This window comes from Corvus kubaryi, unplaced genomic scaffold (assembly GCF_017639235.1).
Source record: "Corvus kubaryi isolate FWS band 111438036 unplaced genomic scaffold, C.kubaryi_AGA036_p1.0 64937, whole genome shotgun sequence".
Taxonomy (NCBI): Eukaryota; Metazoa; Chordata; class Aves; order Passeriformes; family Corvidae; genus Corvus; species Corvus kubaryi.
The window spans coordinates 153,109-165,018 of record NW_024581622.1 but is presented as its reverse complement, the minus strand read 5'-3'; the positions used below and the strand labels follow the sequence as shown (position 1 = coordinate 165,018).

Below are 11,910 nucleotides of genomic sequence, written 5' to 3'. Positions count from 1 at the left end.
CGCTGCGCGGGGCGGTGCGCGGGGAGCCGGTGGCCGCGGGGCCGGGGCGGGGCCGGGGCGGTGCGCGGCGGGGCGCGGTGCAGGGCAGCCGCGGGTACACGTGGCTCGGCCCCCCAAAAAGGCGCTCCGCGGCGGCGGGAGCGGGCAGTTCGTCCTTCGGTCCCCGCAGAGCCGCTCCCGGTCCGCTCCGTCCAGCCGTCGGTGGGTGCCGGTGCCAGGGGCCGCGGTTGGCTGCGAAGCGGCGGCTCCCGCCCCCTGCGGAGTCAGCCCCGGGTCCGGGGCGGCCCTACCTGCCGGCACGATGAACCTCACCGCCGAGAGCCACCGCGTTCCGCTGAGTGACGGCAACAGCATCCCGCTCTTGGGGCTGGGCACCTACGCCGACCCCCAGAAAGTAAGTCCGGGGACAGGTGCCGGCTGCACTCGCTGCAGCCCCCCGAGCCGCGGCTACCCCCCCTTCTTTCCTCCCGTCCCGGCTACTTCTCTCTTTGCTCCTTTCCCCGTGTGCGAAGTTAAAGACTCAGCTCTACTATGAGCAGCGCGGGCAGTGCGCGGCCCGCAGATGAGGCAAAGGTGGGAAGAAATAAGGAAAAATGCCGCCCAGCTCGCGGTGTGCTGCAGCTGCCACCGTCGCCCACCGCCCCGCGCCGCTGGGCGCACGGGCAGGGGCGCGGGGAATCTGGAGTCGAGACGGTGCCGTGCAATGCCCGGGTCGGGAAGGGATGGGATCCCCAGCGAGTGCCGGCTCCTGGCAAGGAGGCCAGGAGCCCTCGGGCCCCCGGAGCCAGGAGGGACGGTGCCGTCGGGTCCCCTGCCTTGCCCCCTGCGCCGAGCGTAAATAAAATGAGGGATTTCGGACCGTCTTGCGGCTGGCCCCGACACTTTCCAAGTAATGTTCCTGAAACAAAGACCCAAATTCCTGCATCCTGATTCCTGCGGCTCCCACAGCTGACTGCCAGAGGCCAAACCACTCTCAAATATTCTGCATCCTTCGGTTTTGCGCCGGGCAGGCATCCCGTCTGACCGTGCCGGTCGGCTGCACCCGTGGAGGCTGGGGAAGCACACCTGATGCTTCTTCCCTCTGCGCACCTGGGAGCGCAAAGGCAATTCGGTAGCCACTGCCTTTTAAAGCTCTCCTAAACTGCCTGATCTTTCATCAGTTGTCTTTTTTGTTTGTTTGAAGAGTTGGGAAAGAGACATAGTGGCCAGAACCCTTCTTGTGTAATAGTTGCGATGCAATGTTGTGTGTATGACTCCACATATCACAGATATTTAAAATTACCTTTTTAAAGAAAACTCTTGATTAAAGCCATTTACCAACCACTAAATGGACTATGGTGCATCAATAACGGTGTTGAATTTTCAATAAACACTACTGCAGGCAATGCATGAGTGATGCAGAAAGGGTGTAAGACATCCCCAGGACTGCAGATCTCACTTAACGATGGGGAGAATCAGTAGGAATTCATTACTTCAGAGCCTGGGCATCGTCCCCCACATCACTAGACTTTCTGGAGATATTTTCAGCTAGTGCATTATTTGAATAATGGTTACTGAAACAAAATTAAGGTTTCTAGCAGGAGTTTTGATATAGCAAAGCAGAATGTTGCATAATTCAGTGTCAAGATAGCTCTGAATGAACTTGAAACATCTTTTTCCAGACGTGTACATCATGCCCCGAACCATCAAGTTGCAATTTTTGCCCTAGTTTTAAGTTAAGAAAAATGCAGCTGCCAGCACAAGAGTTCCTACCTTGCTACACTTCCCGCCTGCAGCCCGGACAAGCCGTGGCCCAATACTGTGGCATCAGGCAAGGCTGAGGAGGGAGCCTAGAGTAGCAAGTAACCTGACGGACCTGAGAGGGGAGCTGGGTGCGATTCCCCTTATGGAGGCAGCTTTTCGGCACTGCTGTTACCCTGATAAGAATTCATTCTCCAGGAATCCAGCTGTCCCAAAATCAACAGAGCAACAGAGCTGCTTCTTCTCCCCCTGATGCTTCCTTTGCCCTCCTGTGGCTCGAGGTGTACAGCGAGCCTTTGCACGGAACGCAATGAGCCAAAATGAGTAATTTTTAGGTAGGGCTCGTTTTCAGCCAAAACAGCCCCAGGTAGTGGCTTTTTGCATGTACGTCCTTTGTTTTCTGCTGACAGAAAGTGGGGGGGACATGATGATGCAGGCAGGGCAGGCATTGCTACGGCAACTCCAGTTTAGAGCAATTGAAGCTGCTGTGTAACTGTACCCTCAGTAGGGATGGGTGCATATATCCAATCACCCTTTCTCCTTCTCCCTGCGTTTGTAGGAGTTTGATTTTCTGAGCTGTCTTTCTCTTTCTACATGATAAACACGTTAGAAAGTTACGGGTGGGAGGAGGAGCTGAGAAGAGGTAGAGAAAATAGCAGTGATAAGGCACTTGCCACAGTCTCATTTTCGCAGAAGACCGGGTGAAACAATGTATGTTTATCTGGTGGAGCTGGGCTGGAGCTTTACGCTAGGATTAGGACTGCTATTTGAGTCGAAGAACTTGTCACAGAGAGCAGCTGGGGAAACGCAGCGGCAGCAGCGTGCTATGGGATTTGTTGCAGAATTGTGCTGCTGGTCGGTGATGGGGCAGGATCTTTAAATAGGTCACAGCTTAAAATTTGCCCGTTCCAAAAAGGCTGCTTTGCTGATAAGGGGGATGGGGGAGACTTCTGTCGGCTCCTCGCCGTGGCAGCGGAGTGCTGCTTGGCTGGGACAAGCTGCTTTGCCGAGTACTGACTTGTGCCTGGTGCAACTTCCACTGAGATGCCTGGCGAAGTGTCTGCCCTGTTCCTCCTGCCTCAACAGCTGAAAGGCTTTGTGGCAACCCAGGACCGTTTCAAGGTTTATCCTAAGGAGTGAGGCTATAAACTAGCGCTGACACGTTTCCCTTAAAATGCTTAGCTGTAGCCTTTTGTGGCTGAATTGCTTAAGAAGCAGCATCTAAGCCACCCATTCTCCAGCGGTGGGGGCAGGCAGCTGGTGGTAGCGACGGCTCAAGCCAGCCCCAGCACTCTATTTCTGCTCATGAGTCAGATCCCTGCAACTTCTAGTCATTTCGTGCTTTGATACAAAATACAGAGCCATTCATTTGTCAGATTATTCATCTTGCTCTTGCAGGCAGGTTTTTGATTTTATGTTAGCTTGTTGCTTTGATTTTTTTTTTTTCCACCAGGGTTATTCACCCTGGCACCTCCATGTCAGAGCAGCTTGTCCAAAACAAATCTGTTTTCTCAGTGTTGTGCTGTAGCCCAGTAGCTCGTAATGAGCCTGGAGTGTTCTTCCTGAAGTGCAGGAATGTGCTCGCTGGTTAAGCAAACCAGGCAGATCTAGTTAGGCGCGGAGCGGGGAAATCGGCTTCTCCGGCAGTCGGTTACAAGAAAACAAAGGCAGGAGGCCAGCTTTCACGTTTCAGGCTTTGTCTGCATAAACTGAACAGCAGTGCCTTCAAATCTGAAATGTGTCAGCAGCTTGCCTTGCTCATCTTAAATTACTTAATTTTTCTCCCAAAGACGACTTTGGGAGATAAGTCATGCTTTTCTGGTTGTGAAACACTCAACAAAAGATACATCTATATCAGCAAAAGATACGAAGTCAGTCCCCTGCACGAGTTTACTGACTCAATGTAGTACATCGCTCAACAGGAGCAGAGCTGGACCACTGTGGAAAAGGTCTGTTTGATAATCAGACTCATTTTCATTGAATGCTCTTTCCCCCTGGATGTGAGAGAGCTTTTCTTCTGATGGGGTAGAGGCTGGGATGACAATTCAGCTAATTCTTTGAGGCTGAAAAGTGCAATGGTGGGGGTTTCTTTTTGCTTTACTCTCCTACCACAGCAAGAAAGTACAATGAATCCATTGGCTATCAGTTCATCTGCTAACAGGAAGAAAGGAATCTTCACTGGGTCATAGAATTGAATTTGTCATAAATTCAGGTTATTTATCATGAGAAGCATATAAAAAGTTTTTTACAGGTTTAATTGGTGTTTCCTATCCTTATTATTAAATAAAGGAATGCAATAATTGTATAACTATTAAGCTAAATTTTCTTTTGCAGGCAGATCTTAGTGTGTTGAAGTTGGTTTTTCATTCTCCTTCACGCAAGGAAGGAAATGCATGATTTGTATTAGATTCTTGCCTACACGAAAAATTAGGCTGTTTATCCTAGCAAGGATGGACTCGAGTGAAAAAGTGGAAATCTCAGGCACTGACTCCTTCCCCTATTCTCTCTTCACTTCCCAAATATTCCTTCTCCTCATGGGTTTGGGTGGGAACCACAGTGGGAATTGTGAATCAGGACTACCAGAGCACTCCAGACAGCTTTAAAATTTGATGCCAATTCTACCTCTGTTTGGCTCTGTGCATCCTTCTGGCAAAGTCCTGTGAGTGCAGGAGCAGCTCTGCCAAGGCTCCAGCAGATGCACCGTGTCCAGCTCCCCCTCCCTGAGGGCCCCCAAGCTGTTGACCCAATTCTCCAGGGTATTAAGTAGATGGGGGGGGAGGAGGGAGAGGGCAGCCCCACAGGGGAGGGTGGTAGAGGAGGACAGGCCCCTTGATGAGCCCCTGGCATTGCCCTGTGCTATGGTAGAACCAGGTAAGTCCATGCCAGGCTCCCACCACTTCCCAGCACTGATTCTTAGCTCCCAGCACAGCCTATTGAGTGGCACTGGTACCCATCTGGAAGCAGATGAAGTGTGGGGATGAGCAGTCTTAGAGGGGAAAGGTGCTAAAAACACTCCTAAATCCTGGAAACCCTATGCCTCGTTAAAGCTGCACTTATGCCTGCTTCACTTTATAACTCATCCCTGTCAACACAGCTAAGATCATCAGTCCAGTGTCTCCACATAAATACTCGCTGTTTCCCTGGAAGGTCAAGGGGCCTTGGCCACAGCTCCTCTCCTGCCTTCCTGTTTTGACTGAGGGAGGACAGGGTTTGGAGGGAAGGTTGTAGCAACCGCACTGTACAGAGGCGCTGCTTCTGAAACATAAGATTGGGCAAAGCGCTCAAGAATAGCACTGGGTGAGGGCTGTTGGCAAGTTACGACTTAGCTAAAAATGAGGTTCTGAGGTAGCCAAATCCATTCATAAATTGGAAGCAGTTTTGTGGAATAGTTTCAGGCAAAACAAATGGCAAAGCATTTCATTTTGGGCACTGGCAGTACAAGCTGAGGAATCAAAGAATTATTAAAGCACTTGGAGGTAGAAGTTGCCTTTCCCTGAATAGCCCGCTGGTAAGGGAATCCACATGGGCGGTGGGAAACCAGATTCAGTCCTCCTCTCAGCCTCTGGGGATTAAACTCATATCAGACAGCTCAGGGAAATAACGTGATCGCGGGGTATGTGATAGTTAGAGAGAGACAAGAAGAAACATGCACAGGCTGGAGCAGGAGAAGCACCCTCCCCATGGGAAAGCGCACTGCCCACCAGCCCCACAGTGTTGGATGCTGAAGAACTTGGTATGGCATCCAGCCAGGAGGAAGAGAGACCCATTTCCCCAAATCTTTAACTACCACAAAGTAACCCTTGTGAATGCCCAGACAGTCTGGGTTTTGTTTAAGAAGAAATTGCTGGTTTGAATCAGGGAGAGGAAAAGTTCATCCAGGGCTCCCAGATCCAGTCTGAGTGACCAAGTTAAAAAAATCTGGTTTGGATAAGTAAAAACACTGTTTTGGCACCCTGAATTACTTTTTACACCCAAGCTAGAAGCTGAACAGAGTAACTTTTCGTTGTACAGGTCTAACAGCCTCTAATGCTCTCATAGGATCATTTATGCCAAAAAGTTCCTTGCACAAGGATGTGCATGCAGAAATTTTTTCAATCACTCTTAACGGTGCTGGCTGCACCCCTGCTGGAGGCTGCCTGCCTTTGGAGCTGCCATAGACTGCTGTTAAGTCAAAAGAGATAATAAATGATTTGTCCCCGTGACAGGATCTGAATCTCTGAGCTGCAGTAAGGGAGGAATTACACACAGCTTAATTCCCCCTGTTTTCCTCCTGGCCACCACTGGCTTCTGAAGTACAATTGGCTAAAGACAGCAATGATTTCAGGTAACTTGTAAAGAAAGTCACCTGGCCTGACCCAAAGCTGCAAAATGAATCATGTATTGAGACTCCCAGAGAGAAGTGACACACCTGAGATCTCTGCAGACAGTTGAGCTTAAAGGCTTCCACTCCTTGATCTCTTGCCTATAAATTTCTCCTACTCTGACTCTGTCTTCCTCCTGAGGTAAACTTGACTTCTGGACTTTTTCTTGAAAGAGATGAGAGAGGCAGTGACAAGAGCAGGAACTGTTCTAACATCCAAGTGTTCTTACAGCTTTATCTTATTTCCCATGACATGCTATTAAAATAAACATGCAAAGAAAATACCTCCGTCCTTCTCATGTAAGTGATTACACATGAATATGTGTTTGAACTCAGCAAATACTGAGTGTGAAGTTAGCTCTCTAATGAAGTGATCTTTACGAAGCTACATGAAATTACCAGATGTAATGCCAGGGAAATATTTTTTTCAGAGGTAAAATATTGGGAACCCAATTTGAACAGAGCTGAGGGAGTCAGCTGGGATATTTGGTTACAATTATCTTATTTAGGCCCTGAACCTAAGAGGCAAATAAAATTCCTGAAAAAAAATTTTTTTTTGAAGTTATTGGGCTGTATCTCCTAACTAGCATTTCCATAAGACATTGTGTCCCTTCACAGACCCTTTTGGTAACCACCACTGGCTTTCTCAAGCTGCTTTCTTTTCAAGCAGCAGTACTACCTCATGCAGTATTAGTCCTTCTTGTCTTCAGGGAGCGCTTTGGAGCAGTGGAGCCACACACAGCAACATGTGGTCTCCCGGGGTTGGCATTTCTGAGATGTTTCAGAGGGTAGCCTCATGTTACCTCGGTCTCTGAGGATATCCTAAAGCCATACACCCAAGTGGAGATTTGTACACTTGAGTCAGGGGTGAAGGGAAGCAGCCCAGAAAGACAACTGTGCGTGATCTGCTGTGTGTCCTGGAGGGCTTGTTGCCTGCCTGTTAGTAAACTCTTAGCCTGGCCTTCACACTGAACAATATTTATCCTGAAACCAAATATCTGGAGCCAGAGCGCTCATGGAGTCATGACTCAGTTAGTTTAGTGCTTGAAGGACTAAACTGTACTGCATCAATTTTGCTTGCACAGACTGCAGATGGCATGCCTTTCCTTCAGTGGCTGGTATCCTGGTGTTGAGTGATGCCCCCACCGATTATTGCTCAGATTTTATTCCTTATTCCTCAGCTAAGTCAGTTACTGTCAAGACCCAGTTGCCAAGAGCAGATCAAGGCAGGATTTCTTGGTATTTGGTGCCCAGATGCCTTGAGGAGGTGCAGCAGCGGGCATCAGCTTTTAGCAGGCAACAGACCAACTTGGCTCTTAGGCAGAAGCTTGTGTGAGGATTCAAGAAACTGCAGTGATTGGGCTCTAGTATTGCCTTAAATCATCCATGCTGTTTACTACAGAGGTGGCAAATATGCCAGGGAATAAGTGGTTTCACACATGAAAGAGTGCTTTCACAGATCAAACTCCTTACAACAAAGAGGTGAGGGCACACACTAGAAGGTTAAGCTAAATCAAAAGGATCTCAGAACAAGTTCTGATTTCATCGATGACTTTTGCTAAAGTCTTACTGTTTCGTGACACATTTTAGAATTCCCTTTCTTACATGCTCAAGTGGCAGGTTTACTACCTCTGATTTATCTTGTGTTCTCCTTTTTTCCTCAACCGTACAACTTCTCTGTTCTGCCACTGGAGCAGTCTTCCTCCATTTTGTTGTCTTCAACACTTCCTTCATGTTTAGCCTTGACCTCTCCTCCTCTGCCTGCAACCACCTCTTGATGCCTCAGTCACTGCTAGCTCCCTGTGATCTTGTGTTATACAATGGAACATTTTTGGCTTGCAAAAATGCAATATTGCGTCTTTATCTCACTAAGAAAGGAAACCTAAGTCATACAATTAGAAAAATCAGGTAATTAGAAAAGGCAGATGCTTTTTTTCCTGAAATTTGGCAGACTCAGAAACTCCTAGCTTTTGTGTAAGAACTGTACCTTACCTATTAATGTCAGATTTTAAATTTGGATTTGATAAAATGACTTACCACACAAGTCAATCTGGAGGAAAGATTCTTGCATGCAACTTTCTTGGAGACACAAACTTTGTTCCTGATACTTTGATTTGCACAAAGTCCCTGGTTCTAAAACATTGTTGAATTTGCAAAATGCTCTTTTTCCTCCATGTATGTTCTCTGATGCAGTTCTCTGTGGTTCTTCATTTCCATGAAACCTGAAGCTTAATAGAAAATAAATTGATAGTATTACTAATCTCTACTTTGTGGTAATGGCTTCCATTTCCGGTTGTGAACACAATTAATGTCTAATCGTGTGTAGCAGATTAAAAGCTGCAGTTACTGAAGTGGTCAACTTATAAAATTCCTAATGAGGAAGAGCCCAGCCTTGTAGATGTGTGTGAATGAAGGACTAACTTTCTAGCTACAAAAAGGGAGGACTTTGAGCAAAATGGGCACAGAATCGCTGGTCCTGGAAAATGGTGAATTTTTTAGTTTGCTCTGAGGAGCATATTGTTATCAGAATGACTTTTTCGCCTCCCCCCAGCCACCCAAGCATGCCTTAAACAAAAACCCTTCTTCTTAAAATGATAGTACCTCTAACCTATGCTGACATCTCAGCTGCTACATGAAATCATTTTCAGTCTGCTCCAGGACCAAGAGGCATATCCCCCTGCAGAGCCGAGGACTTGCACTAATGAATCCGTTGACAGCCAGATAATTGCCTGGCCTTGTGCAGTGATGCCTGCCTAATCCAAGCAGAGGGGCTGGCTCTTGCAGCCACCCTGGCACTGTGTCATTTGGCTCCCAAACGCAGCACCAACACGTGCAGACTTGGACTCGGCAAGAGCACTCCAGAGGAGAATGCTCCCAGAACAAGGGGGCCTTTAGGAAGTAACAACTTCATCTGGGAGTCAGGACAACTTTTGGATGGTGGATATCAGGTGCCACCATGACCCACCAAACTACATGTCTGTCTATGACAGGGGGTAGAATCGTGTTTAATCAGTCCAGATCCAAAACTAATAGAGAGTTAATCCAGATAAGCTTTTAGGACAGTAGCACTACTCAAAACCGGTCACGAGGATTCTTATTTGAAAGGTAACCAAACAGGGAACAGACCTTTTCCATTCCATAGCTGCATGCTGCAGTGACAAACACTAGCTGTTTCAATATACCCCTCTTCCAAAAACTACAAAGTTGGCTGTTACCAGTGCAATAATACTAAGCCAAATATTGACACCCAAAAAATAGTACTTTTATTCTTCTCTTTCCCTATGGCTTTCTAAATATTCTGGGTTTTTTTAAAGCCTGCTCAAGAGCCACAGGGAAAGTCATTCTATCTAAATAAAAGTTAAGAAGATTGTTTCACAGAAGATGAGACAGGGAATCACTGGCATTGTTGTAGAGGGGAAAAACTGAACCCCTACGAGTGAGTAATCGGGATTACCACAACTGAAAGATACGCTTTTTGGCAAGAACATTTACAGCCCAGTTTTCCAGGCAAAGGTCCATTTTTAAAATGTCCCTGACCGACTCCATACGTTAAATATGGCTGTGCACTCCCATGTGTCCCTGATTCCCCGCAGTTCTCCAAAAAACAGTGTAAGCATGTTCTTGCAGCTCATGTGGGAAGCTAACATCTGGATTGTCTCTTTGGTTGACCTAGGAGGCCAGATTTGTCAAAACTTGAAAGCACTGTGCAGAAAATGCCTCTCTAGGCTTCAAAGCCAACTCTTGTTGGTTCAGCTAACTAGGTGGTGGAATTCCCCAAGTCTTACATTTGCCTTTGCAAGCACTTCTTCGAACTGGCGCCAGAAACCTCTCCCCTTTAACTTTAGGGAATGAAGCAGAAGAGCTACTGGCAACCTTTTATTCTCTTTTATTGCACCAGCTGGTGCTTTATCTTCCACTTTTACCTCACACATCCCCACGATTGCAGTGCTTGTCTGAAGGGTATTTTGATAGCACCCACCCTCCCAGATAGATCCATGCTTTCCAGGGCCAGCCAGAGGGCTACTGTGTCCTCCAGCTCTTCAGGAAAGTTTCCCAGTCCACCCCACTAGCCTTGTGAGCATGGGATCCCAGGTGTGCCTATCATGTGCTTGGTTGCTTTAATCCTCTAGCTGCCAGCAGAAAGGTATGGCAGCTCTTTAGCTTCACCTTGCATTAACTGACTTTGTGTCCAGTGAAAAGTTGCAGAGTTCCTAAAACTGAGGATTCTGCAGTTAGGTGTTAAAAATAACTCCAGCACCCTCTGCCAGCAACAATAATAAGGCTTTCCTGAAGACAGCTTTGGCTAAATCCTAGAATAACAATGTCACAGGAATTCTAGAAATGCTAAATCTGTAGTTATGCAGTCCCAATTTCTGTTGTACGGACAAACCCCTGCTTCAGGCCACCGATAGAGCATCAGGTTAGAGGGGAAAGGCACCCCCTTTTCACCCTCATTCATGGTGGGACACAAGGCCACAAGTGTCACCATTCCCCCATCTTCTCTGCACATATTTGCTGTCCTCCACCTTCCAAGGCAAGATGCTGGAAGACATAAAGCAAAGTTCTGGGCCAGCACAGCAGCCTGTGGCTCTTAGCTGTGTTCTCTGCCTCCATTCCCAGCTCTACCTGCTTTTGCAGAGAACCCTTTGCTGGGTTTTGCTTCCTGGATGGTGGCTGCCAATGCTTCCGGGGGATGAAAGCCAGATTTTCCTGTGTACAAGAGAGAGGGATGTGCTGGCGGTTGCATTTTCCAAGAAAGAGGTGTACAGTACAGCTTCTCTTTTACAAGATTAAACAATTCTAAGAATGTACCCTTTTGTGGCTCATATCCTCCAGCTTTGTAAACTCAACCTGTGCTTTCCTGCAGGGCCTTCAGTACACATGCTTTCTATGCTCTGTTCCTAACATCTTAAGCCAATCCTTTTTGCCAGCTTGTCCAGAAAACAGGCAAATAGAAATAAGCAATTGGGCTTCTAGAAACTTGCATAAGAATCTGTGTGTGAGTGCTGAGCTCTGGTGAAGGAGGCTCTGAGCCCAGGAATGTACCTACTTTCTCCTTCCTGTATTTAGCTGACTAAGATTCCTAAACAGCGGCTCCACATCCTAAATTATAGGTTTGGACTGGAGCACTTGGCCCACGGCTTGGATGTCTTGTGTAATTCTGCTGCAGCTAAACTCAGATTTTTCCAGAAGATGGCCCTGTGTCTCCTAACACCTCAAGCTTTTCCCCCCTAGATCATTATTCCCAGCTGAGAGACCGGAAAACATTGCACTAAACAGGTGAGATGCTCAGGACTAAGGTAAAGGGCTTCTTCCCTGAAGGGCTGCTTCCTCTGCTCTCATGTGCTGCTGACACTCGTGCATGCAACTCTGTAAAGCTGCTCCTGTAAAACAGGGCAGAGCAGAATCTGAGAGCCTGAGCCTGAGCCCGTTTTCCTTTACTGTATGCACTTATAAAGAATAAATGACAATACTGATGTTAAGACATAAAAGCAGTGACTACAGTAGCAATTCACATGGTTTTACAAGATTATAATCTACTGCCAATGTGTCCTGTTAGCTGTGTCTTTGGAGATAACCCTCTTAATCAGCTGGAAAGCCAATGGAAATTGCTGACCAGAAAAAGATGCTTTAGAAAAAACAAAAGAATTGAAGGGCAGCTGAACTGTGACACTAAATAACAGTAATAAGTCAGATAAGCACTAACACTGCTGAGCAAATACTATTCTACTTGAGTGGGAAGAGAAAAAGTCATGGGTATGCCTGCATAAAAACATTCTCCTGTGGTTTGGTCATGTGCACTCATGAAC

The 11,910-nt window shown here is 47.2% G+C and overlaps 1 protein-coding gene across 1 annotated transcript in view; it reads left to right on the top strand.

Moving 5' to 3' along the window:
* The first annotated feature begins 108 nt into the window (after positions 1 to 108).
* The window catches only part of LOC121672763 (aldo-keto reductase family 1 member D1-like), a 34,889-nt gene continuing 23,087 nt past the window's right edge, over positions 109 to 11,910 (top strand). Inside the window, exon 1 of the mRNA XM_042045570.1 lies at positions 109 to 394. Coding sequence (XP_041901504.1) covers positions 302 to 394 — 93 coding nt within the window. The 5' untranslated portion in view covers positions 109 to 301. The remainder of the gene's footprint in view (positions 395 to 11,910) is intronic.